Raw genomic sequence first — 24665 nt, 5'->3', positions numbered from 1 at the left:
CAATTATCTAATAAGATACCGCTTACCCAGTCACGACGAATCATACGACGAAGCTCGAAGTTCTAGAACCTCTCTGTTGCATAGAAACTAATTATGCGCGCAAGAAAAATTCGTCGTTATTACTGAAATTGTGTTCTTCATATGAGAGTAATCTGAGAAAATTCGTGGCGTTTGGCGCGCGCTCACCATCCATTCGATGTGGAGTGACACTGCAAGTTCAAGCTTCCGGTTGTTGCCCCTAAATGAGCTGTTGCATGGAGAAAGTGCACATTTTAAACAAATTGGAACTGTTTTTGCTTGTCTTGCTGGAAGATGGCTTCTGTATTTTGCACGCAGTTTACACTAGCTTGCAGAAACTGCTGCAACAAGACTAAACACAGATAAATTACTAGCTTAACATTAGCTAAACTATTGAAGTAATCGAAACAATTTCATCAATAAACATGCCCATCAACTGTGCTGAACAGTCTTTTTTATTTTCACAAGTTTTCCTCTAATAGGTTCTGTCGAATCATCACTACAGAAAATATATTATTCAGTATTCTACATTGGCAAAACATTTATATATATGGAAAAGTCCATAAATATATTCTACCGTCACGTTAAGCACGTACCGGGCTACACAGAAACGATATTCCTGGAGTTAGGACGCCAAATGTAATGTGATACTACTAAAGTGTGTACAACTATGCAGGGTTGCATTGTCAATCACTTTATCATTTAACTTACTTACACGGTGTTAAATAAGCAGGAGGCATGTTCTTCCTGCTGCATATTTTTCGACAGAGTAAATTTCAGCTAGCTTGAGTTAGTCATGTGATGCAGAACACCGGTAATTAAAGGTCTGGTACGCGGTTGAAATTCTAGAACCTTCGAGAACAATCGGATAAATTCGATTTACTCATCGGACGTCACACTCTACTCGAGCAACAAATTGCTATTAGCTGGACAGTGGACACGTACTGCCCTGCTTTTACCCGTTATTAAGTTGTTCGTATGAGTAATGTATTTAAGTGAGCCGCAATTTGAATTATTTGGTTAAGTGTAAAAAAACACAACTATTTTGACTCATTCAAAACTTGAATCTATGAAGCATCATAAATCATCACAAATCACCCCCAAAGTAAGCGGAATTTAAATGAAAACATTAAATTAATGAAAAAAGGTATCAGCATTAAAACAGCCTCACTAAATTAAGTTGAAACTTTATTACAGCGTGCCAGGAGCCGAGTACGAAAGCATCCACTTACAATGGTCATGATTTGAAACTATAAATCAACTCTCAAGATCTCAGGCAGCCGCCTTTTAGGACAAAATCAAAGAACTAATATAACCAAATAATAATAAATTACTGGTCGAGTCACGACTATATTTACCATAGTGAGAAACACCGTGAGAAACGACTTCTAAATTAGATATGACCACGAAATTGTACATGTATAAAATAAAATGTACTAGTTTCTCAATATCTTACAGCACTGTGCCGCCAGAGACACTAGTACAATAATAGCGTTCTATACACAATCATGACTATAAAATGTCCGCACATAATCTCTAGTTTAGTATTTCTGTCCACCAACACGGAATTTGATGTAGGCAGCCCTGACGGAGTCGAATCCAGAGAGGACACCAGCACCGGCAACACCTCTGAGGATGTTAGCTCCAGCTCCCTTCATCATGGACATGAATCCTTCGTTCTTCACGATCTGAGGACAAGGGTTGAGTTAGATTTCTAGATATAAAAGAAAAATTTCAGTGTCTTTCTAAATTATTTTCCGCACAGAGGCTTAAAAATATTATTTCCAAGTAACTTTGGTGGCTTTATTTCGTAAAACAGCGATATTTCTCGACCGAGCAGTTAAAAGTTTGGAGAAAACGTTTTCCGGTGTTGCAGAAGTTAAAATTTTGATCCAGATGTTTTTCCGTTCTCACTAGCAAGTAGCAATCTTCCAGAACTATGTTACTATCGGAAACCACAATTCCGCATCGCACGACATGTACGTGATATATCAGATTATTCCAACATTTTTTGCATGATAAAATGGCTAGCATAACATGAGAAGTTTTATAAACTTCTCTTTGTCCAATCGTGCATGCCAAACTATTTATATTCCGTCTGCTTGTTAACATGACCAATGTATGTACATTCAATAGAAACCGAACCGTCGAGAAGAAAAAAAAGAAGCGAATATCGAGTTGTCGAATCGCGGAGAATTCTTGCTGAAGATTTTCCATGGCAACAGTTTTGATAGATGTGCGCTTCGAGAAGAAATTTTCGTTGAAATAATTGTTCCACGATGTCGAACGAACAAGTGCAAGAAATTTGCAGAAAAGAGTATTATAGTAAATTAAAGAGCAGCATTTATCAGACAAAACTACATGAAAAAAAAATCAGTCACCTGCGTGGCACAGTCGATGGCTCCGGCATATTTGACTCCAGTTCCACTGGTCATCATCATCCTTCTTCGGATGGTATCGATGGGGTAGGACATGAGGCCAGCAGTTACAGTTACACCATAACCGAGAGCGAAGCACATAAGGAAACCGGCATCAGGTCCCAGAACAATTGGTTTCAGGGTGTCGTAGAGACCGAAGTAGAAACCTCTGTAGACGAAGATACCGACACAGGAGATGACGAAACTGAAGATTATATGTTTTAGCTTTTAATGTATAGACAATTATAATAATTATCAAATTCAAGGTTCATAACAGTTTGATGTTCTCCACTTTTATGCTAGAACCGAACAGGAGATGTTCGAGAAATTTCGTATTAAGAACAGCGATAAACGTGTGACAAGATCATGTCCCCTGGGGATAACCCGTCTACCAGGCAGCTGGTATTTACTGATAAATCTAAAGTAAAATATACCAGGTACTGGACGTGTACTTAAAAGGAAACTTTATGTCAATTACCCTCTGTAAAGACCAGCAATACCATCGGATTTGAGGGTTTTGGCGTACACATCTACGAGTCCGTTGTACTGACGAGTAGCAATTCCGTCCTGAAATTTACGACATGTAATTAATTTGTCATACTCAACAAACGTCCTACAAAATGGGAATATCATTTTTCCATCACGTGTTAGTAAAAAAAAGGTCAAAAAGCACACTCCCAGGCAATATAATCTAAGTCAATTTTGAGCTGCTTAATTAAATCCTCTTTACCTTGCCGGCAACTTTATTGTCGTTAGCCAAACGTGTTCGGGCGTAGTCGAGAGAGTAGACGAAGCAGAGAGACATTGATCCAGCAACACCTCCTGATGCGACGTTAGCTCCCAACTTGGCGACTGTGGGAGGAAACATTTTAGTATATATCTACAATTGGTATCTTATATAATCATCTATTTTGATAAGACGCTATCAGCTAATTGTAGATCTATACAGTTTCTTTGAATGATGACAATTTAAAATTCATATGTATGATTGAATCCTTCGGCTTCCTGTAATTGGCGAAGTAAAATAAGTGTTAGATACAAAATAGCATTTTCCAAACTTACCAGTATGGGCATCCTTGGGGACGGCGAACATCCTCTTGATTTGTCCTTTGAAGGCGAAGTTAAGAGCCTGAGTGGGGAAATATCTGAGACAGTTAGCGAGGTTTCCCCTCCAGAAGGGGTAGAATCCCTCAGAGGCGAAGGTCCTGGCAGTACAGTCAGCGATTCCCTTGTAAGGTCTGTCCAACCTGCCCTGTTTGATCATCTCATTCTGGTTCTGAACAAGGAGCTTCACACGCTCGATGGGAGCGGCGGCAGACTGAAAGAATTGTTAAATTGTTAGATTTGGAATTGTAATATAATATAATATTCGTATGAAATACTTCAGTTAGTTAATAATGCAGGATATATTTGGCTATAAAATTTGTTTGTTAAGATTCAGCTAGTTACCATTCATGATTGTCTCATTGCATAAATAACCTTAAAACAATCAATGAGTAATTTGAATGTAAATTTAAACGGTAGACAGAAGAACATGGACAAACTCTCACCTTACTGACGACAGCGGCAACACCAGACAAGGCGAAGTCTTCAATAAAAGTGAGTTTAACTTCAGCCATGTTGATGTGGTTGGACCAGGCTATAAGAATAAGTTATTATTATGAGTATACAAGTAGTAATTTACAAATATGATCACTGACAATACATTATAGCTCCCAGCAAGCAGGGAGATCAGAGGGAGCATCATGGCATTTCCCCTTTTAACCGGCAAATAGCTTGAAGTATCAAATAAAAAGTATATTGTGATTTGTGAGAGTCAATATACTGAAGCATCATACATGACTCTGCAACATAAGGACCCGATTAGACCCGATCCTTAACTAACCAGACAAGATACACAATAAGAGATGTGTATTTTATTTGTGTGGCCAGGCAAAGAAGCTGTGCGTTTGCAGATGACTAGAGTGCATTATACTGACGCTCGATTCAGCTTTGGAGGTTAAGTATGGTACTAGACACAGAATGCATACATTTAGTTGAAGATACTCAAACAGAACATGACATTACAAGTAACCTGAACAGTGTTATAATGAGGAGTGTGCTAGTAGCAGTTAGAGGTGTACGTGGAAAGGCAAAGAAGGCATGGACTGCCCCTATATCCAATGTCTCCTTCAACCTGATACCTGAGGAGAAGAGCTACGAGGGATAGATGATATCTATTGCTCAGGATTTACGATTGTGCTCTGCCAATTGCATCACTTGATTTAATTTATTGTATATAATATACTGTTTGGCTTATTGGAAAAAAAAAAACAGTGTTCTGCACAGAAATCAAGTTTTAAGACATTCAGACGGTCCCTTGTTAATTATAATGGTGAGAACAATCCTTTCACGAATGCTTGATCGCGTTTGACAACAAAAGAGACTGTGTGTGAATGAACACCAAAAATCGAGTAGAATCAAGAAGAAAAAAATAGACTTTCGCTCTATAGTCAAATTAGATGTAGCATCTTTCAGCCACAACAACTAGTAAGTCTAATATTTAATACTGTGACATTAACTGGAGAAGTTGGATGTTGTACACAGGCGTCATTTAGGAGCACTATTGAACTGTTGTACCCATAGGTGATTTCTACTGCCAATCATATCTGTACAAACGCTGCAAAAGTGACCCACTTTCAGCTTGAGTGGAACAAAGTCTATGGAGAATGCTTGGACATGTAGTGAGAGGTCCAGATGATGGACCTTCCTATACCTGCTTGGTATTTGCTGCAAATAGTTTGCAGATGCCATGGATAGAATGGAGACCTACCGATTCAGATTATTAGAGAAAGATTAGATAGCAGCATTGTATTTACACGATTTACCCCTCCGCCAAAAAAGCGCCCCCTCCCATTTTAACGCCCCTCTCTAAAATAATAAACGATACGCTGGTGTGTTTCTAGAGCAAAACGCGCAGTTTGGCCAGTACCTGGCACCCCCCCCCCCCCCCCCCCCCCCCCCCCTACTGACTGTAATCCGAAATGATGTATCGAAGGGTATCCTTATGAGAAGGCTTCAACTGTAGGCAGGGCCATGTAAACCCTAAATGAAATTTTACCAATCATCAGCTGAATTAGCAAAGGACATTACACCAACGTAACTATGCACAAATGCAGAGGATCAGTGAAATTAATTTCGAAACTCAATCTCGAACCCATTTGTAAACGTGTTTTGTGTAAAAATTGTTGCTTGACGTTTTTCCCATAATTTGCAGTTTGTTGCGACTTTATCACATTTGTCGTCAGTTTATTTTTCTATTTAGTTTTGATATATTTTCGAGTATGTTTTCAGGAGTGCCCATTGGGGTCTTTATTTTTAACTTATTATGATTGTAATCAATAAATTAGTCCATTAGAGACGACCCCTCGAGGAGCTTTCAAACAAATTCATCAGACTAGATTACACTAGGATTGAATACCTGAATATATAGTACAGGATATGAAAGCTTTCACTGATGAAAGTGACCAACGAAATGTATTTACAAAGCATGAATACAATTATACAAAATTGTCTCTTAAAAGAGTAAGCTCGGTTTTAAATAGATATTCATCAAACAGTATATACAAAATGTTACAACGACCCTATATAAAAATAACCCCTCAATAACTTGAAAATCACCCTTGGCCTAAGTAGTAATAATAGCAATAATAAAATAACAATCTTACATGTGAATTTTGCAGAATGATGTAATGTTTCCAGATAGAGAACATAAACTGTTGCTAGTAAATTGTAAGGCCGATGAAATCATATCAAATATAATAAGACATTAGCTCATATCTTGGAAAATACTCAATTTTAGAAGGAAATTGGATATGAGATTGGGAAATACTTGACAAGAAAACTGCTTTATCCCTACATTTTCTATTGCAACTCCAGATGGTGATTGTATTTTTGAAGAAATGCACTCAATATAAAATATTAAATTTTGTAATTTGCGGCTTAAAATTTATATTTTGGCACTTGGATGATGGAGGACGTTAACGGGTGATACTCGTAAAATATCTGTTCCTTATACAGGACCGTCGACGAGTCCAACTCGGCGCGCGTCCTGGTAGGTTATAAACCTACAATGCCCCTTTGAAACGCCGCGCGAACTATCATTCTTGCTTCGCAGAGCAACGATCTTGAAGCTAGGACAACTTTACGGATTGGGGTTTTCTCCGAAAATAAAGGAAATTTGTTTCACTAAATTTGTTTCACTAATATGAACTAACCCAGCGCGAGTTACTGCGAAACTTAATGACTCGAGCCAATAATATTTCAAGAATAAAGAAAAAGCGGCGCACGCTTAATCATTTTGCTAAATTGTAAATTATTAAATCTAATTTGCACTTGATATCTGGATATTATCCGGTTGGAAGAGACAAGGACAAGTGAAACAAGGAAGTTAGGAGTAAGGGCAAATTTTCGGCGTCAACGCCATCTTCAGGCTAAAATTGTTATAAATGTTAGTATATAATAAATGCTTCTATACTAGTTAAAATGCTAAATTAAAATTACACACACTGAATACAGGTTACATCAAATGGTATTGTACATTACATTGAAAATAGTGATGTACACACGTTTTACACTCTGTCCAAGTACATAATATCTACTGAACCCTGCAGTTTCTTTTCGTTTAAATCGTAAATTCGCGCGCAAAAATTTCACTGGCGCGCCTTCCATTAATGATGCATTAGATGCATACATTATAAGCATCGAGTGTGTTTAACGGACGGTCACTTGCGCCGCGCGAAATATGAATAGCATAGCGATCAATTATGTGTCAACACTGAACACTTACAATTTAATATTATATTGTGTTGTAAGATTTTTTTGTATAATGAGCCAATTTATGTATTAAATTGATGAGTAATAATAGTTTTTGTTATTTGTTATTGACAAATACGCGTTCAATTCAATGTTGTGTGTTGATAAATATGGTAGTAATATGTTACTGGGCGGCGCTCAGCCTGTCATTCCGCCGAATCTCTATTCATTATGTTAATGAACATGATAGCCTGAGGTCCCCAGGTAAGTAATATGGTTTTAAATATATGACACAAGTATCATTCTTACATTACATTAGAATTATATAAATATATAATTCTGGTTTTGCATCAAAAAAGAAGTAACAAATGTTTTTTTCTGCAATCATATTTAGGTTACAAATCACTAAACTGTAAACTGAAAACACAAAGCCACGCGCCGATTTGTACGGCATTTTGTCATTATAACAACCTTTTAAATACCATAAATTATAACCAGTTCATTTTTTTAATAATTAGTATTGAACAATATATAACTTTTGTGAAATAATGATTCGATATTATATTAACTGCAAGTATCATTCGTTAAATTTTAGTCGAAGATTGGTTTTTTATTTTAAGATGTGCGCGTGTTTTGCTTGATTTTACAATCTGCAATCTTGGAATAACCTCCGCATAACTTCGGCTTGGAATTTACAAAAGTGTGCTGCTTGCTGTATAGTAGCAACGAATTTAAAACCTGTTTTGTCAAACAAAAATTTGATTAAATTCATTTTAACTGCGTTTGTTGTTTTTCAATAATTATTTCTATTGACTTGACAAGTCAAAACGTTAGTTTAATATCGGTTTTATGAAAATTTTCAAGTATTGCTACAGGGCCTTTGGAATGACTTTAGATGGTGCAAATTTAAACTATTGCCAGGAACTTCATGTGTTTGGTCAGTTTGGAATGTCAAATTTAAAGTCTTTGCAGCTTCCCTATTTTGATCGTTTTTTGCTCATTAATGTTCAATGACTAAAATCCAGATAAAACGGATTTTAATTTATATTTCATTAGTAAAACAGAGTAATAGTCTGTCGAAAGACTGTTACTCATTGCAATAAAGTTGTAATTCTACTAACGTGTACAAATGGCTCTGTTCTGTAATTTTATTATCTTCAGACCTTGTATGTGTGCAGCTGGTTATGAAAAGTTGAGAACCGTTTGGTTTTGATTTAATTTACAGGATCAACTCTATTTTAGGATTCAAATTCATTCATGCCCTTGTTAACTACATTTAATAAAGATCAATGTGGCAAGAAAACTTAAGTGCTTTTAATTTACTGTAAAACCAATAAATCTTCAATTAGAATGAACACCAGACCGGCACTTCACACGGTGAAAGACAACCTTGGCATTCATCAGCAGATAACATGCATCAGCAGATAACCCTTACTCTTCAGATTATTTGATAATCATGAGGTATTTACTAATCACTTATAACTTATAATTATAATTCGTAAGTTCGTTTATACTTCGATCTATGAAAAGCTCTGTTACTACTTTCATAAAAATTTGCTTTTAAACCTTACTTAAAGTTGGCACATGATATCATAAATATTGGTTAATTTGTAATTTAACATAAACATAATCTATAGCTATCTGTAATTCTGTATTTAATCCAATATAGTCTTTACAAACTTAAATTCTTGGAAAATGTTGGCATCAGGGAAATGTCAATAAATTAAACTTTTAAGAACAGAGCGCTTTAACAGAGTCAATGAGAACTTATGATAGCTTCATTGATCCAGCTGATCTGCAATACTAATGGACATTTTTTCAGAATGAATACCGACAGGTTTTGCCTTGGAACACTCCTTCATGTGACTTACCTGTTGTTGTAGGTTAGTACTTAGTAATTTTTTGAAATTGCAACTGTACAGTTCATTAGCAGTGTATGTTATGTCGAAAGTTAGTTATTTTTGGTAACTGGAAACAACACAGCAATAGCAGCAAATCTGGGGAAACTTAGTGGACATTGGCTAACTTGTCCAGACTTGCCTTAAATTTTGACAGTGAACCTTGTGATCTCTATCAGTGGTTAATCTTTAGTGGTAATGCCATGAATTTTACAATATATGCAGATAAATGGTTTATTTTTGGTGGTTAACAATTGGTTGAGATAACACTAATGTGCTAAAAACAGCTGTTAATGTGCGAAAACGTGTATTAAACACATATGGAATCATATTTTAACATTTGAAATAGCCTATTATACCCCATCATACTTAAGCTTGCACCTGCACAGTGGGCACAAGCCCCAAATAACATAGCTTTAGCCGATAAATTGGTAAAAAATCTGCAATTAAAAAAAAAATGCCCAAGATGATTTTTTTGTATAATGTAGGGAATACTCTAGGCTTTTAGATGGAGTTATGGAATAGGGCGGCAAATGCCGGCAACACAACTATATTTGGGCTGGAAGGCCAAAAATTTGCCTAAAAATGGGGCAAAAACTCAGGTTCATGTCAAAAATCAGCTAAATTATAGATAGCCTATTAAGGTTTTTTCAAATAAATTAAGATTTGAGAGTTGTTGGAGATATGAAAGGAGTCAACTTATTATATTATCTCATTTGTGTAACAGACATAGAGTAAGAGCTATTTTTCGCTGCCAAAAAGCCAAAAAATTGGTTTGCGAAAAATCGCAAATTTCGCGGCCGCGTAGCGGTTAAACCATTAACATAAGGAATTTTTAATTTTGGTTTTTTTGCATTTTGTAGGGAACCAGTTTTCCTATCAGATCATTTTAAATGCATCTTAAACTGACAAACTCAATTTTGAGCCTAATATAGCCTGGTATCAATTATTATGGCGTACGGAAGTGGCTGTTTTAGTGGTTTATTTGATTGCTATAGCTATACCATATATGACTATGGCCATAGTCATATCAGCTTCATAATTGATTATTACTGTAAGTTCTAAGGTGTCGATAATTGGTGGTTAATATTGATCAAAACCGACCATTTGTTAACAATTAGTCACATATTTTATTCAATTTATTGTAATTCGTGTACCAAATATGTGGTTAAGATACCATATATGGACACGTTCATAAAAAGGTGGCACTAGAGATTGATTTTTCACTGCCAAAATTGTGTGAAGCATTTTAAAATACTTGTATCTCAAGGAGTATGCTATGAAAGTTAACCAAATTTTAATATGTGGTCCAAAAAGATTCAAATGTCACATAATGAAGTCATTCATCTCTTTATATCTGTTAATTGTGCAGATATGAGCCAGAAATCACAAAATATTCTTTTTTTGCACCTCTAATGATGAATTTACATTCTGTGAGTGTGTCCTGCTTCTCAATGTGATTATTGAACCTTTTTGAGATAGTTGAGTGTTAAAAGTGCCAAGAGTCACCGGTTAAATGTGGAGTTATGATGCAATTATCACACACAGGGTTAATTCTGACTAATTATTTTAGAATGATGAATGTGATATGAATATCAACGGAATGATTGTAATAATGAACTCTATCGATCACAATAATAGCATGCTAACTAATATTTAGAGAATTTAGATGGTTAAAAGTGCCATAATGAGTCAAAAATCACATAAATGAGCATGTATTGAAATGATGCTGTATCAGGGGAATGTATCACTTTTTGGCTCTATATCAGGTTGGTATTCATAGTAAATCTGCAGTGATTTGTTGTGACACTTGTTTATGGTCATGGAGAAGTTCGTTATTAGAGTAATAGTGGAATCAATAATCACAAAACACTGATTTTAAACTGAGTAAACTAGGCAAGTTCTTATACTACTCAAGCCATGATAATTTTGTCTCCATAATGTGACAAATGAATCAATCAGTAACGTATAATACTTAATTGAATTTTTGAAATGTGATTATCGATTCATTACCTTTCCTTTCAAAATGTCATTACAACTTGAACATTACATATGATTCAATTGTCACCAGATTTTTGCCAAATGTACATTGTGCATGTACAAAAATGTACAAAAATGTACAAAATATGTTTTTTCCTGTTTGGAAGTTCCCTAGATAGATTACTTGCTGTGGCTAATTTACAATGACAGGTACATCACATGGGAATGTATTTGATTACTTTAACACCTTTTCTGCTGTTCTTGACTGGTGGTTTTCAAGTAAACCAGAATGCCAGAAGTTATCGATTACCTAGTTAGTAGAGTATTAGATTTAAAAGATATGCGACACTTTTAAAGGTTGCGATATATAATTATTTATGTAATATAATACTTATATGTACTTATGCAGGCATGTAATTGGTAGAATATTGTAATGTTTGATATAACTACATAACAGTACCTGTGTTTACAATCATTGTTGATAAAATGATATATTGTATAAATGTACCTGTTAACATTCAGATGAACTATTATTTTGTACAGTGCAGTGTTTGACTGAATTGTCAAACACTGTTTTGGTTCATACACATGCCACACACACAGTACACAGTACACACACACCTATTGCTTATTTGTTAGTATTAACTTTATATATATATATTTATATATAATTGAGGGATGAAGTCCTTAGTTTATCCTGAACACATTTGCTTAATTGTTGCAGCTCTTAGTACCTTAGCCACTTGATACCCTAGCTACTTAGTACCCTAGCTACTTAGTACCCTAGCTACTTAGTACCCTAGCTACTTAGTACCCTAGCTACTTAGCACCCTAGCTACTTATTACCCTAGCTACTTAGTGCCCTAGCTACTTATTACCCTAGCTACTTATTACCCTATCTACTTATTACCCTAGCTACTTATTACCCTAGCTACTTATTACCCTATCTACTTATTACCCTAGCTACTTATTACCCTAGCTACTTATTACCCTATCTACTTATTACCCTAGCTACTTATTACCCTAGCTACTTATTACCCTATCTACTTATTACCCTAGCTACTTATTACCCTATCTACTTAGTACCCTAGCTACTTATTACCCTAGCTACTTATTACCCTAGCTACTTAGTACCCTAGCTACTTAGTACCCTAGCTACTTATTACCCTAGCTACTTATTACCCTATCTTCTTATTACCCTAGCTACTTATTACCCTAGCTACTTAGCACCCTAGCTACTTATTACCCTAGCTACTTATTACCCTATCTACTTATTACCCTAGCTACTTATTACCCTAGCTACTTATTACCCTAGCTACTTAGTACCCTAGCTACTTAGTACCCTAGCTACTTAGTACCCTAGCTACTTATTACCCTATCTACTTATTACCCTAGCTACTTGATACCCTAGCTACTTATTACCCTAGCTACTTATTACCCTAGCTACTTATTACCCTAGCTACTTATTACCCTAGCTACTTATTACCCTAGCTACTTAGCACCCTAGCTACTTATTACCCTAGCTACTTATTACCCTATCTACTTATTACCCTAGCTACTTATTACCCTAGCTACTTATTACCCTAGCTACTTAGTACCCTAGCTACTTAGTACCCTAGCTACTTAGTACCCTAGCTACTTATTACCCTATCTACTTATTACCCTAGCTACTTGATACCCTAGCTACTTATTACCCTAGCTACTTAGTACCCTAGCTACTTAGTACCCTAGCTACTTAGTACCCTAGCTACTTAGTACCCTAGCTACTTATTACCCTATCTACTTATTACCCTAGCTACTTATTACCCTAGCTACTTAGTACCCTAGCTACTTAGTACCCTAGCTACTTAGTACCCTAGCTACTTATTACCCTATCTACTTATTACCCTAGCTACTTGATACCCTAGCTACTTATTACCCTAGCTACTTATTACCCTAGCTACTTATTACCCTAGCTACTTGATACCCTAGCTACTTATTACCCTAGCTACTTAGTACCCTAGCTACTTAGTACCCTAGCTACTTAGTACCCTAGCTACTTAGTACCCTAGCTACTTATTACCCTAGCTACTTAGTACCCTAGCTACTTGATACCCTAGCTACTTATTACCCTAGCTACTTATTACCCTAGCTACTTATTACCCTAGCTACTTAGCACCCTAGCTACTTAGTACCCTAGCTACTTATTACCCTATCTACTTAGTACCCTAGCTACTTATTACCCTATCTACTTATTACCCTAGCTACTTATTACCCTAGCTACTTAGTACCCTAGCTACTTAGTACCCTAGCTACTTATTACCCTAGCTACTTATTACCCTATCTACTTATTACCCTAGCTACTTAGTACCCTAGCTACTTAGTACCCTAGCTACTTAGTACCCTAGCTACTTATTACCCTATCTACTTATTACCCTAGCTACTTGATACCCTAGCTACTTATTACCCTAGCTACTTATTACCCTAGCTACTTATTACCCTAGCTACTTGATACCCTAGCTACTTATTACCCTAGCTACTTAGTACCCTAGCTACTTAGTACCCTAGCTACTTAGTACCCTAGCTACTTAGTACCCTAGCTACTTATTACCCTAGCTACTTAGTACCCTAGCTACTTGATACCCTAGCTACTTATTACCCTAGCTACTTAGCACCCTAGCTACTTATTACCCTAGCTACTTATTACCCTAGCTACTTATTACCCTAGCTACTTAGTACCCTAGCTACTTAGTACCCTAGCCATTACTTTAAAAAAGCCCGGTTATATTGCCATTGCTTGTAAGATACCATTTGCCATGATTTTATGTTGACCCTCGAATTAAAGCTCACAATTTAACCGCCCCTATTTCAGGATGTGTATATCAATTACCAGACAGAACTATTTTAAATTTTTATGTTAAATAATATATCTTCGTTTAAAACAGTTTAAAAACTGAGAGTGGACAATGGTAATATCTTTGAATTGTTTCATAACACCACTATATACTAGGTATACTTGTAGGGCCACGTATCCTGCAATGTATGTAAATTATATTTCTAGAAGGTTCTGTTGTTATAATATTTTTCATCTTTTTTTATATGTATACGTCAGTAGTAGAAAGGTGGTTTCCTTCTCCTGAGAACAGTAGTGCACCAAATACCAATTCTCCTCGAAACAGTAAAGCATTTAAAGTAATTCAGTGAACCGTTTTCTTATCTTGTTGATAACTTGGAGCAACAGATTCCTTATCCTGAAGACAATGTTTCACGCCCAGAACACTTACGGAATTCAAATGAGTGCCCTGCCGGTATTTTTGACTCTTGTTAACAGTAACATGCTCGTTCCCGTCTCCAGAATGATTATAAGGTAAAATGCCAGCACCCTCTAGAGAACAATGTCAATAACCTTCTTTGGATTTCAACAGTTCTACAGTTCCATAGGTATACAAATGTATATAAACCTCTTAAGCTCAGTCAGCCTGTTTAGTTTGAAAGTTTGTTTCTTGTCTCTATTATGGACAACTTGGGTGTTTTCTTAGTGCTTCTACTTGTGAAGAAACCAAAGGTTGAGTTCTTCTCTAACCAGTTTTACCCTTTTGAAGTAGTGAGATTAACTATAGAACGACCTAAAATGAAGCGGTTTATAACGCGCAAAAATTGTGAACGTGCCTTTGTGATATATTTAGGAAGAAATTCGGATTTGGCGGGATAATCACGGACCTTGCATACGATGTATTTCCCGCCCTAAAGAATATACTAGAAGTTCTGGGAGAGTTTTCTACATGTTTGTCAGTCACAATTGTCTTTCTGCCGAACGGAAAAAAAATTGTAAGCAATTCTTCCGCTGGCGCCTAGTAACCACGCGCAATATAACCGAGCCGCGCGCAATAATTGATATCATATTGATGTAATTAATAATTTTAGCGTATCCAAGCTTCCAAAATCGACCATAACTTGACTTCAGATGATAAATTTACTAATTCATTAATATCATTCTAGAGGTAATCGTTTAAACTTCAATTCAGTTTCAAATTTTAGTCCGAAAGAAGGTAAATTTTGTCTAAAATCGCCACTAAAGAGACAAATTCGGATTTATGTATAGAAAATAAACATATTGGCAGAACTTTCGAAGTCTTCAGCATTCTCTCTGGTATTGAACTGTTCAATTTCTCAGGTTTATACAACCCCCGGAAGTACAGACAACAAAGCAGACATAATCTGGAATATCGATAACCTCTAAAGCTCTAAGAGGACCCAAAATAAAAGCAACTTCTGGAGGCTGGGATTATGAAAGATTTTCACGAAACTCACGCCAGCTGCTTCACAAATTGAAAATTATGAGAGGCTGGTGGATTGAAGTGTAGTCAAACAGTCTTTTTCAACAGTAAGTCAAGTTTAGCAGTTTGAGATGCACTTATAGATTTTCTTTCCCTACTGCACTCGCCACTCAAGTCTCAGATTTGATTTTACTCAACCGTATTATTATTTAGTTCCTTTCATTAAAATCTGTTTCAGATGTGGACAGTCATGCCCACTGGACAACTAAAAAGTGCTCCTTCGTTACCCTCCTTCTCCAAACACTACATGTCAATAGTCCCAACAAAAAGTTATAAAACAAGCAGTCTTGACCTTCCTTTCCCACCATGACAGGCAGAATTAATATAGCTATCAAGTATTAGTAACTGCTAAAGAGGGATTGTCGTTGAGAGAGGCACTTAAAGGCACACCAAGTTTTACAACAGATAAAAACAGAATCCTTGGCAAACTGGGCCCAGCCCAAAACGGACCAAATCAGACTGATAAAAACTGCTCATATCTGCAGCTATAGCAGCAATTTAAAATCTATGCTATAGCTGATAGCGACGACTCCGAACTGAATACTAATCGATGCATATGCAATACTGCTCAAGTCTGTTACTTGTATTTAAAAATAATCAGAGACAGACATTGTTATTTCTATTAAATTGTAGTATAATGATGCTTTGCGTATAGCTGCTTTGCCATTTCTAATTATGAATTTCATCCTAGAGTAAAACTTTTAATATAATTAACTAATCAATATTAACCTAACACTGTCACTAGAGAAGCTTTTTGACGAAAATAGTAAATAACTTGTTTCAGTTCAAACTAAATAAAGGTCAGACCGGGATTCGAACCCTCAGCTAGCACGGTCAATCGCCCTCTTAGCCAACTAGGCTATCGTGCCGGATGCCGAAAATAAATATTAACTATCATATTGTCGTGCTCGCGCATTCCCTACGCAAAGTTATTCTACTACGATGTATATTTTTAGCCATTTTGGGGCTATTGCGCGGCGCGGAAGCTTTAAACCGTCCTAACTCTGTCCAGGAACAGTCTCCAGAACTGATTAAACTTGTGATCTCCTAGTCAGAGGATGTACTTTACGAAGATATATGATTTGTCATACCTGCGTCCACACAGTGGAATCACAAATGGGTATAGTCGCGAACGCAAAGAAACCGCAGGGAACAGCAGGGTCGTGTGCTATTTGTTTAAATTTGTCTTTGAATATAGATATTATGTACTTGGACAGAGTGTAAAACGTGTGTACATCACTATTTTCAATGTAATGTACAATACCATTTGATGTAACCTGTATTCAGTGTGTGTAATTTTAATTTAGCATTTTAACTAGTATAGAAGCATTTATTATATACTAACATTTATAACAATTTTAGCCTGAAGATGGCGTTGACGCCGAAAATTTGCCCTTACTCCTAACTTCCTTGTTTCACTTGTCCTTGTCTCTTCCAACCGGATAATATCCAGATATCAGTATTTCAATCATGAGACTAATAAACAGCGAACTACTCCGTTATTTGATAATTTGCACTTGATTGACGATGTCAGATGTCAACCCTTCCAGATCGTTGCTCTGCGAATTAACAAAGCAACGATATCGATGTCCACCTAACCATGTGCTTTCGCACCACTGCGGGCGCGCTTGTTCCACAAGTCAAATGGCGCGCGCTACTGCAAGCGCAAGGGCTCCGGTTGGAGGACTTCGCCGCTTCGACGCGTTGCGCGAACTAACATTCTTGCTTCGCATCGACGATCGTTGCCCTGCTTCGTAGAGCAACGATCTCGACGGATTGACATCGTCAATCAAGGGCTCCGGATAGAGCAAACCTCGAATACGATACAGTATTTGCTCTAACCAGAGCCCTCTCGCTTGCAGTAGCGCGTGAAACAAGCGCGTCACGCAGTACGCGTATACACATGGCTATGTGAAATACAGTATAGTGAAGCGACAGTGGGGGGTCACCACGTGATACAACGCAAAATATCATTCTTACTTCGTATCTTGATTCACGATGTCAATCCTTCGCAGCTCGGCGAAGCCCAGTGGTGAGTGGTGCATCTCGCCGATCTACTGAAGAATCATTTGGTTGCGAGAAGCATTATTGGATGCGCGCGCGCGACCCAGTAGTGACTAGTGCATCGCGCCACAAGGGTTAATTAGGTATAAACTACAATACAGCTGTACTTACACCTACATTCACAAGCATGCAAGCTCAACTGGTCCAATGAGCGGCGCGGGAAACGGAGGACAAGGTCTGGTGACGTCATAGTCACGTGACCTCATAGGCTCATAATCACGTGACCTCAGACCCAATCAATGATCAATTAGGTTCGGGCATGGTCAGCCCCCTGTCACCCGATCTTGAGGTGACGTACGACACCTCGTTTACTTTACGCAATCAATGTCTGTAAGGCTACACACGTCGCATATGAGGACAAAAGCGCGGGTAATTTTGACACCACTGTAGAGTGGTGCCAAAATCGTTGGGTGGGTTGATGGCTACAGCATACAGGCTAGAGCCCTTTTTACCGCCGTGATGCGGGCGCGCACTACTGCAACTACTGCAAGCGCAAGGGCTCTGGATAGAGCAACGTGCAATGTGATGCGCTCGCAAGCACGAGATCTCTAGTTGGTTAAGGTACAAAGTTTTTATGACGCACAACACACAAAAAAGCTTTACGACAGTCTAAGTTTTAAGTTAATTTTGGGACAGGGTAAATTTTAAACCATAAACTACTACTATACGGCAGTTTTGTTCAAGTAAAATACAATTTTTTTCCACAGAAGAATCAATACATATTGAATTATAAATATCCGATAATTCCATTAATAATCATTAAAAGTTGCTTTGTCATTTGTAAAATCAAAAACGAAAAGCCGTACGCTGAACTGTGAACGCGCGCGGCGTTTTTTCTGCAGCTGCCTAGCTTCAAGCTTGTAGCCGCTAACATCAAAGCCGCCGCTCGCGCCCAGTGCTGGGGTGCATTCTCATCAACAATTAAACCTGGTCAAAGATAGTTATATACAATTCCTAAATTAAATCAATAATCATGTTAATATGAGTATTCAACAGTACTCGACAACAAATATTTGCCGGCCCATCAACGATTCAGTCGCCGAAACAAAAATCAAATGTTTGCTTTTTCGTTTCGGGTACTGTTGTCTGTTTGAACTCAGTACTATATCCGACTAATCATACTTTATAATGGTTAAAATACAAAGTAAAAAGATTTTCCTCGATAGGCCGGCATTCGCAACCGCGAAACGTTTTGAGTACGACGAACGATGACACCACCACCAGCCGATAATTAATAAGTCCATGGGTGATGGGATAAAGTTAAAGTAAGATGTGTAATTTCATATTGCCTATCACCTATCACCAATGTTTTTTTGCATATACTGCTTCTAGTTACACGATAGCGATCTCAGTTCCCAATAACGTGTGACCCAACAGAAGGGATTGTGGAAGGACACGTACATTTTTCATTAACACGTACATTTTTCATTAACACGTGCCCTTCAGTTACAAAATTTTAAAGACTTGACTTCATACTTGCGCCATGCTACTTGAAAAATTATTAAAGCTTTGCTTTAACCAAAACCCATTTTATTTGCCGTTCAGTAGCATGCGACTGCCGTTCTTTTCTTGTGAAACAAGCACGTCACATCACACCTATTATCAATTATATATGCCATGCTTGAAATAACATCGTCATTAATTTGTGGGTGAATCCAGCGACTGAATATTAATTAATATTGACGAAAGCGTGAAATGAGAAAACTGTCAATACAGTATACAACGGTCTCGAGCGATTCTATTTAGCAGAATCAGGTAAATGTGATTGACAATTGAGCAAATGATTAACGAGAAGTGACCCTGTCTTAAGATCTCATTGCTTAACTACATTCTGCAGTCTACTATTCGACCAGTCATTGCTGTTGTAGCGTGAGCGTAGAAATAAAACAAGTTGTTAACACGTAATCATAGAGGCTAGGGAAGAACAAATCGTTAATAACAAATTATGATAGCAATCAATGTTCAATATATATAACAATCTCCCTTCGGCAAGTTATAGCTAGTCGGCCGATACAACTAGCTGCGCTCGCGTTTAACACGAGGAGCTAGGCGCGCGCGCAAAATTGAGGTCAGGAGGACTGTCACTTTTTAGCGCTGACTAGCTTAACGTCGCCGCGCGTTCCATACATGTGGAACAACTTTTGTGACCAAACTGGTCTTTAACTTTAACTGTCAGAAAACAGACATAAAAAATACTTTCTCCCCACAGGTCGGGACAAAATTAGCAACATTTTGCTTCTTAAACGTTAAAAACTTGTAACTCATATTTCCATAAAATTGGATTAGCCACGTTCTCTGTCGAATTATTAAAATACATAAGTTAAATCAGGAAATCTGTAAAATTTAAAATAATGAGTGACTCTAAAAATGTGATAAAAACAGCGGTTTGACAAATATTACAACATACGGGTTTACAATGATTTCAGTTCGTGATTACTCATTCTAACTCATGGTTTTCATTTTAGTGATAGCATCACTCTTAGCACTTCTGGTTGGTCTCAAACGCGGTTCAGGTAAGGGTGCACCACCTGTAGCTGTAGGTTTGGACAACTCAGACACCCGGACTTGCTTGTCGTTGGTTTTCAGGGGGGAAGCAACTTTCGGTTGAGGACGCTCAGTCACTTTAGACGGTGAGGTATCCCTGACTGGGGACGCTGGTTTCGCCACAGCCTCAAGTCTGTTGCCGTTCGGAACTCCTAGGTTTAGTGCATTCATTCTCCGTCTTTCCCTTGTTTCATGCAGCTTCTGGAACTTAATGTCAGAGCGAGCTATCTCTCTGGTTAACAGCGTTTTTTGCGGACTAGTGATTGCTTTTCGTTCCATCCTTATAACGGGGGTGTGTCGTGGTTTTATTGCGTCAGCGTGTTTCTTTACAATCCTGTCTCCGTGTTGGACCACGTAATTGTTCGAATTATCACCGAGTCTTTTGATTACTCTAGCTTGCTCCCAGTGGCTTTTGTCGTCCATTTTGGCGAAAATGAGCTGATTTTCCCGGAACTCTCGAGTTCTGGGGTGTTCGTTAATTGCAACTTGCAGTTTCTCAGATTGCAATTCCTGCTCCCTCATCCGATCGGTTGGTTTGATTTGGTGTAGTTTAGATCGCAGAGTTCTGTTGAACGCTAACACAGCTGGTGTTTGACCAGTAGACGAATGGGGTGTGTTGCGGTAAGTTAGCAGAAAATCGTTCAGATTCTTGCACACGTCCTTACTGGTTACAGACATCTTTTTCAGGGCGGATTTAAACGACTGAACAAGTCGTTCGCAGATTCCGTTTGATTTGGGAGAATACGTCGGAACAGTCACGTGCTTTATACCACAGGATTTCAGATATCCCTCAGTTTCATCCGACACGAACTGTGGTCCGTTATCCGTTACCAGACAGATTGGGATACCTGTACGAGAGAATATGGATCTAAAAGCACGTATTGTAGCACTAGATGTTGTATTTGTGTTCATTTGAACAACTTCAGGCCACTTGCTGTAAGAGTCTACTAATAATAGCCACATGCTGCCCAGGAATGGGCCCGCAAAGTCAGCGTGTACTCTTTGGAAAGGTGCACTGGTTTTAGCCCAGGGGTGGTCAACGACTTTAGTCATGTTCTTACCATACTTGGCGCATGTCTCACACGTCCGAGCAGTATCCTCGATTTGTGTGTCAAGACGTGGCCAGTAAACGTAAGATCTGGCCAAGGATTTCATACCTGTTACTCCAATGTGAGTGGCGTGCAGAATATCCATTACAGTGCTTCTCAGTTTAGCGGGAATCACGACACGGGCTCCCCAAGTTAAACACCCAAGTTCATGGCTCAACTCGTCTCTTCTAGTCCAGAAAGCTTTGAGATCACCGTCACATTTCAGATTCTTCGGCCAACCATTCAGAGTGTATTCCAAAACTCTGCTCAGAATCGGGTCCTTACGAGTGTCGTTCGCCACTAACTCAGCATTGAGTAAAGTCTCGCTCATAGTCAGTGCGAACATATCACCAAACTCGTCTCTCTCCCTCACAGGGTGTGTTACCGATTTTGGCAGCCTGGATAACATATCAGCGTTAGCATGATCCTTGGTATTACGATATTGAATGTCATACTGGTAATTCATAAGGAATAAAGCCCACCTAGTTAACCTACCGGCAGTCATCTCTGGAATTGGCTTATCGCCAAATATACGAACCAGCGCACGATGATCTGTCACCAAGGTAAACTGTCTCATATACAAGTAAATATGTAGGCGCTTTATGGCCCACACTATGGCCAGGGCCTCTTTGTCCACTTGAGCGTAATTCCTCTCGGCCGGTGACAGGGTCCGGGAGATGAACTCAATGGGGCGCTCATCCCCATTCAGCATAATGTGAGACAACACTGCGCCAATGCCACCGATTGAAGCATCAGTGTCCAGTTTAAGAGGAAGCTTGGGATTGTAAAAGGTCAATACACGGTTAGAAGCCAGCAGATTTTTCAATATTTTAAACGCTGTCTTTTCGGTATTTGTCCACACCCACTTTACATTCTTAGCTCTCAGCCTTTCAATTGGAGCAATCACAGACGACAAGTTGGGCAAATAGCGCCTGTAATAATTCACAGCCCCCAAAAAACTAATTAGTTCGTCCACATTCCTAGGTTCTGGAGCCATCAGCATACTCTCGACCTTGCTTTTCACGGGTTTGATCCCTTCAGCAGACACCACATGACCCAGATAGACAACTTCTTTTTGCATGAAAGAAGTTTTTTCGGTTTTACATTTAAAACCTCGCTGCTCCAACCTACTTATGACATTATTGAGGTTGATCAGATGGTCACTCTCATTTCGACCAGAAACTAATATATCGTCAATTCTGCAGCACGTCATAGGCACACCCCACAGAGTGTCATCCATACATGACTGGAATATAGCCGATGCACTGCTGATGCCATACGGCAAGCGATTCCATTGATACAACCCTTTGTGCGTATTCAGGGTGGTCAAGACACGGTCCTCATTTCTTATCAACAGGTTATTATAAGCCTTTTTGATGTCAATCTTAGAGAACGTTTGTCCCCCCTGCACAGCATTCAGACATTCCTCCACGGTAGGTAGAGGGTATTGTCGGGTGCTGATACATTTGTTCAGGGTCGATTTATAATCCCCACAAATGCGCACTGACTGCCCTCCATCCTTCTTCACAGGCACTATGGGTGTCCCCCATGGACTGTCTTCGACTTTGGTTAGAATCTTCGCTTCAACCATATCATTTAACTCACTTTCAACCTTGTTTCTCAAGGCATAGGGTAGACTACGGGCTTTCATCATAATAGGTTTGGAGTTGTCCTTCAGGACCAAACTTGCCTGTACACCCTTAACTAGTCCTAAACCCGATTTAAACACCTCGCTCTGTTTTAACTGAGCGATACTACGACATTGATCAACCCGAGTACAGGTGTTTTCACATTTCCACCTGTTTTTCACGGTCGCACCATCGGTTAGCATGTCACCCTTATCGACACCACTCCCAGAGCAGCTTTCACAGCTCACTGACACCTGCTGGGATTTGTCTGGGGCTAAATTATGTACTAACTTTGTGCTGAGCAGCTTCTCTAGCCAATTCTGTCCACAGAACTTTACAATCCACGGTCTTCCAAACAAACTGGGGAAGTCCTCTGCTACATAGAGCTGCATTCCATGAGCTTTTTCACCGTTCAACTCTACATTAACTACAGCACAGCCGTCAACTGTTTTGATTTGTCCGTTTGCAACCCGTAATGTTTGCCTGCTGGGTGTAAGTGTTAAATTGGCCAAGCCACAAGATAATAATGTACGTTTGCTCACAACAGACACTGCAGACCCTGAATCGAACTCCATAGACAGAAGTTTACCGTTGATTTCTACTTCTACATACGGTTTGCTTAACTCAATCATATTGACATTCGGTAACACATTATCAGAAACTAAACTTGAATCAGACTTATCAGTGGTAATAGTGGAATCGGGGTCACAAACAAGATAACTAAAATCAAAGGCATTAAACACCTTATCCCTCACATACATATTTGAAGATTTCGAATCAGTTAAATGAGTAAGTTTAGAGAAATCAGCACACAGATAAGAACATGTATTAGCATTACCTTTTTCAATCTCAACTGAATTACACTCATTGTCATGATCATACTCGGGGTAAAGCTCATTGTCCAAGACATTTTCACAATTCTCATCCATACCGAACTCATAACTCTCCGAACTCGACTCTCCTTGTTCAATGTTGTGAACAATGCTGTTTTGCTTGCAATTCTTGGAGATGTGTCCAATACGTTTGCAGATATGACACCGGACTTGACAATTTTCACCAATATGTCCACGAAGTCCGCACCGTCTACATTTAAGTCCCTTTTGCATTCCACTTTTCTGCTTTCCACCCGAACCACCTGAACTTTCCCCCTTCTTCCCATAGAGGTTTTTCATTGTTCTTTTGAATGTTGGTTTCACAAAGTTCACTGATCTCGATGACTCTCCCGGTGATAACGTGCTATTCATGAACTGAGCCTCCCTGTTTGCTTGCTCACGGCTTAACGCTTCCTTCACCGCGGTTGCCAGTGTTAAGTCATCCTTCGTTAACAACTCGGAAACAACCTTTTGATTCCTCAGCCCAGCGAGCAGCTGATCCAATATAGCCTCGTTGTAGTTGGCAAACTCACATTCATTTGCGATTGTTCTTAATCTTGAAACGTAGGTCGCTGTGGTTTCTTCACCCTCTTGTACACAGCTTCTTAGTTTGTATCTTTGAGCAAACTTTGTTGGTGCAGGGGCCAAGTGATCTAAAATGAGTTTCTTACACTCCTCGTAACTGCAGTCTTCCATCTTTTTTACGGTCAGTGACTTCAACAGCTTGTAAATGTTCTCATCTGTCCTTGCAATAAAGCCTGCTAAATTCTTCTTTATAGCCATGTTTCTAGCCTCACGGTTAGAACCGTCATTAGCTAACTCTGGGACCTCTGCTGCCAGTCCTCCCGCCAATAACTCAAACTCATATCTTTCAAACCAGCTTTTTTGACAGCATGTGACGGTTAGTGGCTCTTTTGTCCTCGTCGCCATTTGTTGTAGCGTGAGCGTAGAAATAAAACAAGTTGTTAACACGTAATCATAGAGGCTAGGGAAGAACAAATCGTTAATAACAAATTATGATAGCAATCAATGTTCAATATATATAA

General features: G+C 38.5%; 4 protein-coding genes and 1 long non-coding RNA gene across 6 annotated transcripts in view; 2 read left to right on the top strand and 3 right to left on the bottom strand.

Annotated features, from left to right (window-relative positions):
- Positions 1-24665, top strand: part of LOC134823450 (sperm-associated antigen 1-like) — a 99050-nt gene that overhangs the window by 5731 nt on the left and 68654 nt on the right. The window lies entirely within an intron of this gene.
- Positions 1062-4085, bottom strand: LOC134823461 (uncharacterized). The gene is made up of 6 exons (XM_063834925.1): positions 3986-4085; positions 3498-3753; positions 3166-3287; positions 2914-3002; positions 2400-2640; positions 1062-1706 (listed from the first exon to the last, which is right to left on the bottom strand). The coding sequence occupies exons 1-6, from the start codon at positions 4052-4054 to the stop codon at positions 1560-1562; spliced, it is 924 nt and encodes a 307-aa protein (XP_063690995.1). The 5' UTR covers positions 4055-4085; the 3' UTR covers positions 1062-1559.
- LOC134822697 (uncharacterized) lies at positions 8576-15346 on the top strand. The gene is made up of 3 exons (XR_010161217.1): positions 8576-8690; positions 9052-9112; positions 15261-15346. It is a non-coding gene; the product is annotated as an uncharacterized LOC134822697 (long non-coding RNA).
- On the bottom strand, positions 16412-24402 carry LOC134823642 (uncharacterized). The gene is made up of 2 exons (XM_063835177.1): positions 23586-24402; positions 16412-16470 (listed from the first exon to the last, which is right to left on the bottom strand). Exons 1-2 carry the CDS (start codon positions 24400-24402, stop codon positions 16412-16414), a joined length of 876 nt encoding a protein of 291 aa, XP_063691247.1.
- LOC134823301 (uncharacterized protein K02A2.6-like) lies at positions 19390-24606 on the bottom strand. Of its 2 annotated transcripts, none has more exons than XM_063834717.1 (2): positions 23586-24606; positions 19390-23230 (listed from the first exon to the last, which is right to left on the bottom strand). In XM_063834717.1, exon 2 carries the CDS (start codon positions 23137-23139, stop codon positions 19930-19932), a length of 3210 nt encoding a protein of 1069 aa, XP_063690787.1. In that variant the 5' UTR covers positions 23140-23230; positions 23586-24606; the 3' UTR covers positions 19390-19929. The 2 variants fall into 2 exon arrangements, with proteins under 2 accessions (XP_063690787.1, XP_063690788.1); XM_063834718.1 differs by having other exon boundaries at positions 19390-23233; positions 23586-23610.

Source organism: Bolinopsis microptera, chromosome 11 (genome assembly GCF_026151205.1).
Source record: "Bolinopsis microptera isolate Bmic1 chromosome 11, MBARI_Bmic_1.0, whole genome shotgun sequence".
In the NCBI taxonomy this organism is placed as follows: domain Eukaryota; kingdom Metazoa; phylum Ctenophora; class Tentaculata; order Lobata; family Bolinopsidae; genus Bolinopsis; species Bolinopsis microptera.
Note: the sequence above shows the minus strand (reverse complement) of the source record. Positions and strands in the feature narration are given on the sequence as shown.

Excerpts from the sequence above, each read along its gene's own strand:
- LOC134823461 (XM_063834925.1), bottom strand. The coding sequence starts at position 4,054 with ATGGCTGAAGTTAAACTCACTTTTATTGAAGACTTCGCCTTGTCTGGT. Across the intron at positions 3,754-3,985 it reads TTGCCGCTGTCGTCAGTAAG|TCTGCCGCCGCTCCCATCGA; the intron begins GTGAGAGTTTGT and ends CAATTCTTTCAG. Across the intron at positions 2,641-2,913 it reads ATTGCTGGTCTTTACAGAGG|TTTCGTCATCTCCTGTGTCG; the intron begins GTAATTGACATA and ends TATAATCTTCAG.
- LOC134823301 (XM_063834717.1), bottom strand. The coding sequence starts at position 23,139 with ATGCAGCTCTATGTAGCAGAGGACTTCCCCAGTTTGTTTGGAAGACCG.
- LOC134823642 (XM_063835177.1), bottom strand. The coding sequence starts at position 24,402 with ATGGCTATAAAGAAGAATTTAGCAGGCTTTATTGCAAGGACAGATGAG. Across the intron at positions 16,471-23,585 it reads TTCAGTTGAGATTGAAAAAG|GAGATCACAAGTTTAATCAG; the intron begins GTAATGCTAATA and ends TCCTCTGACTAG.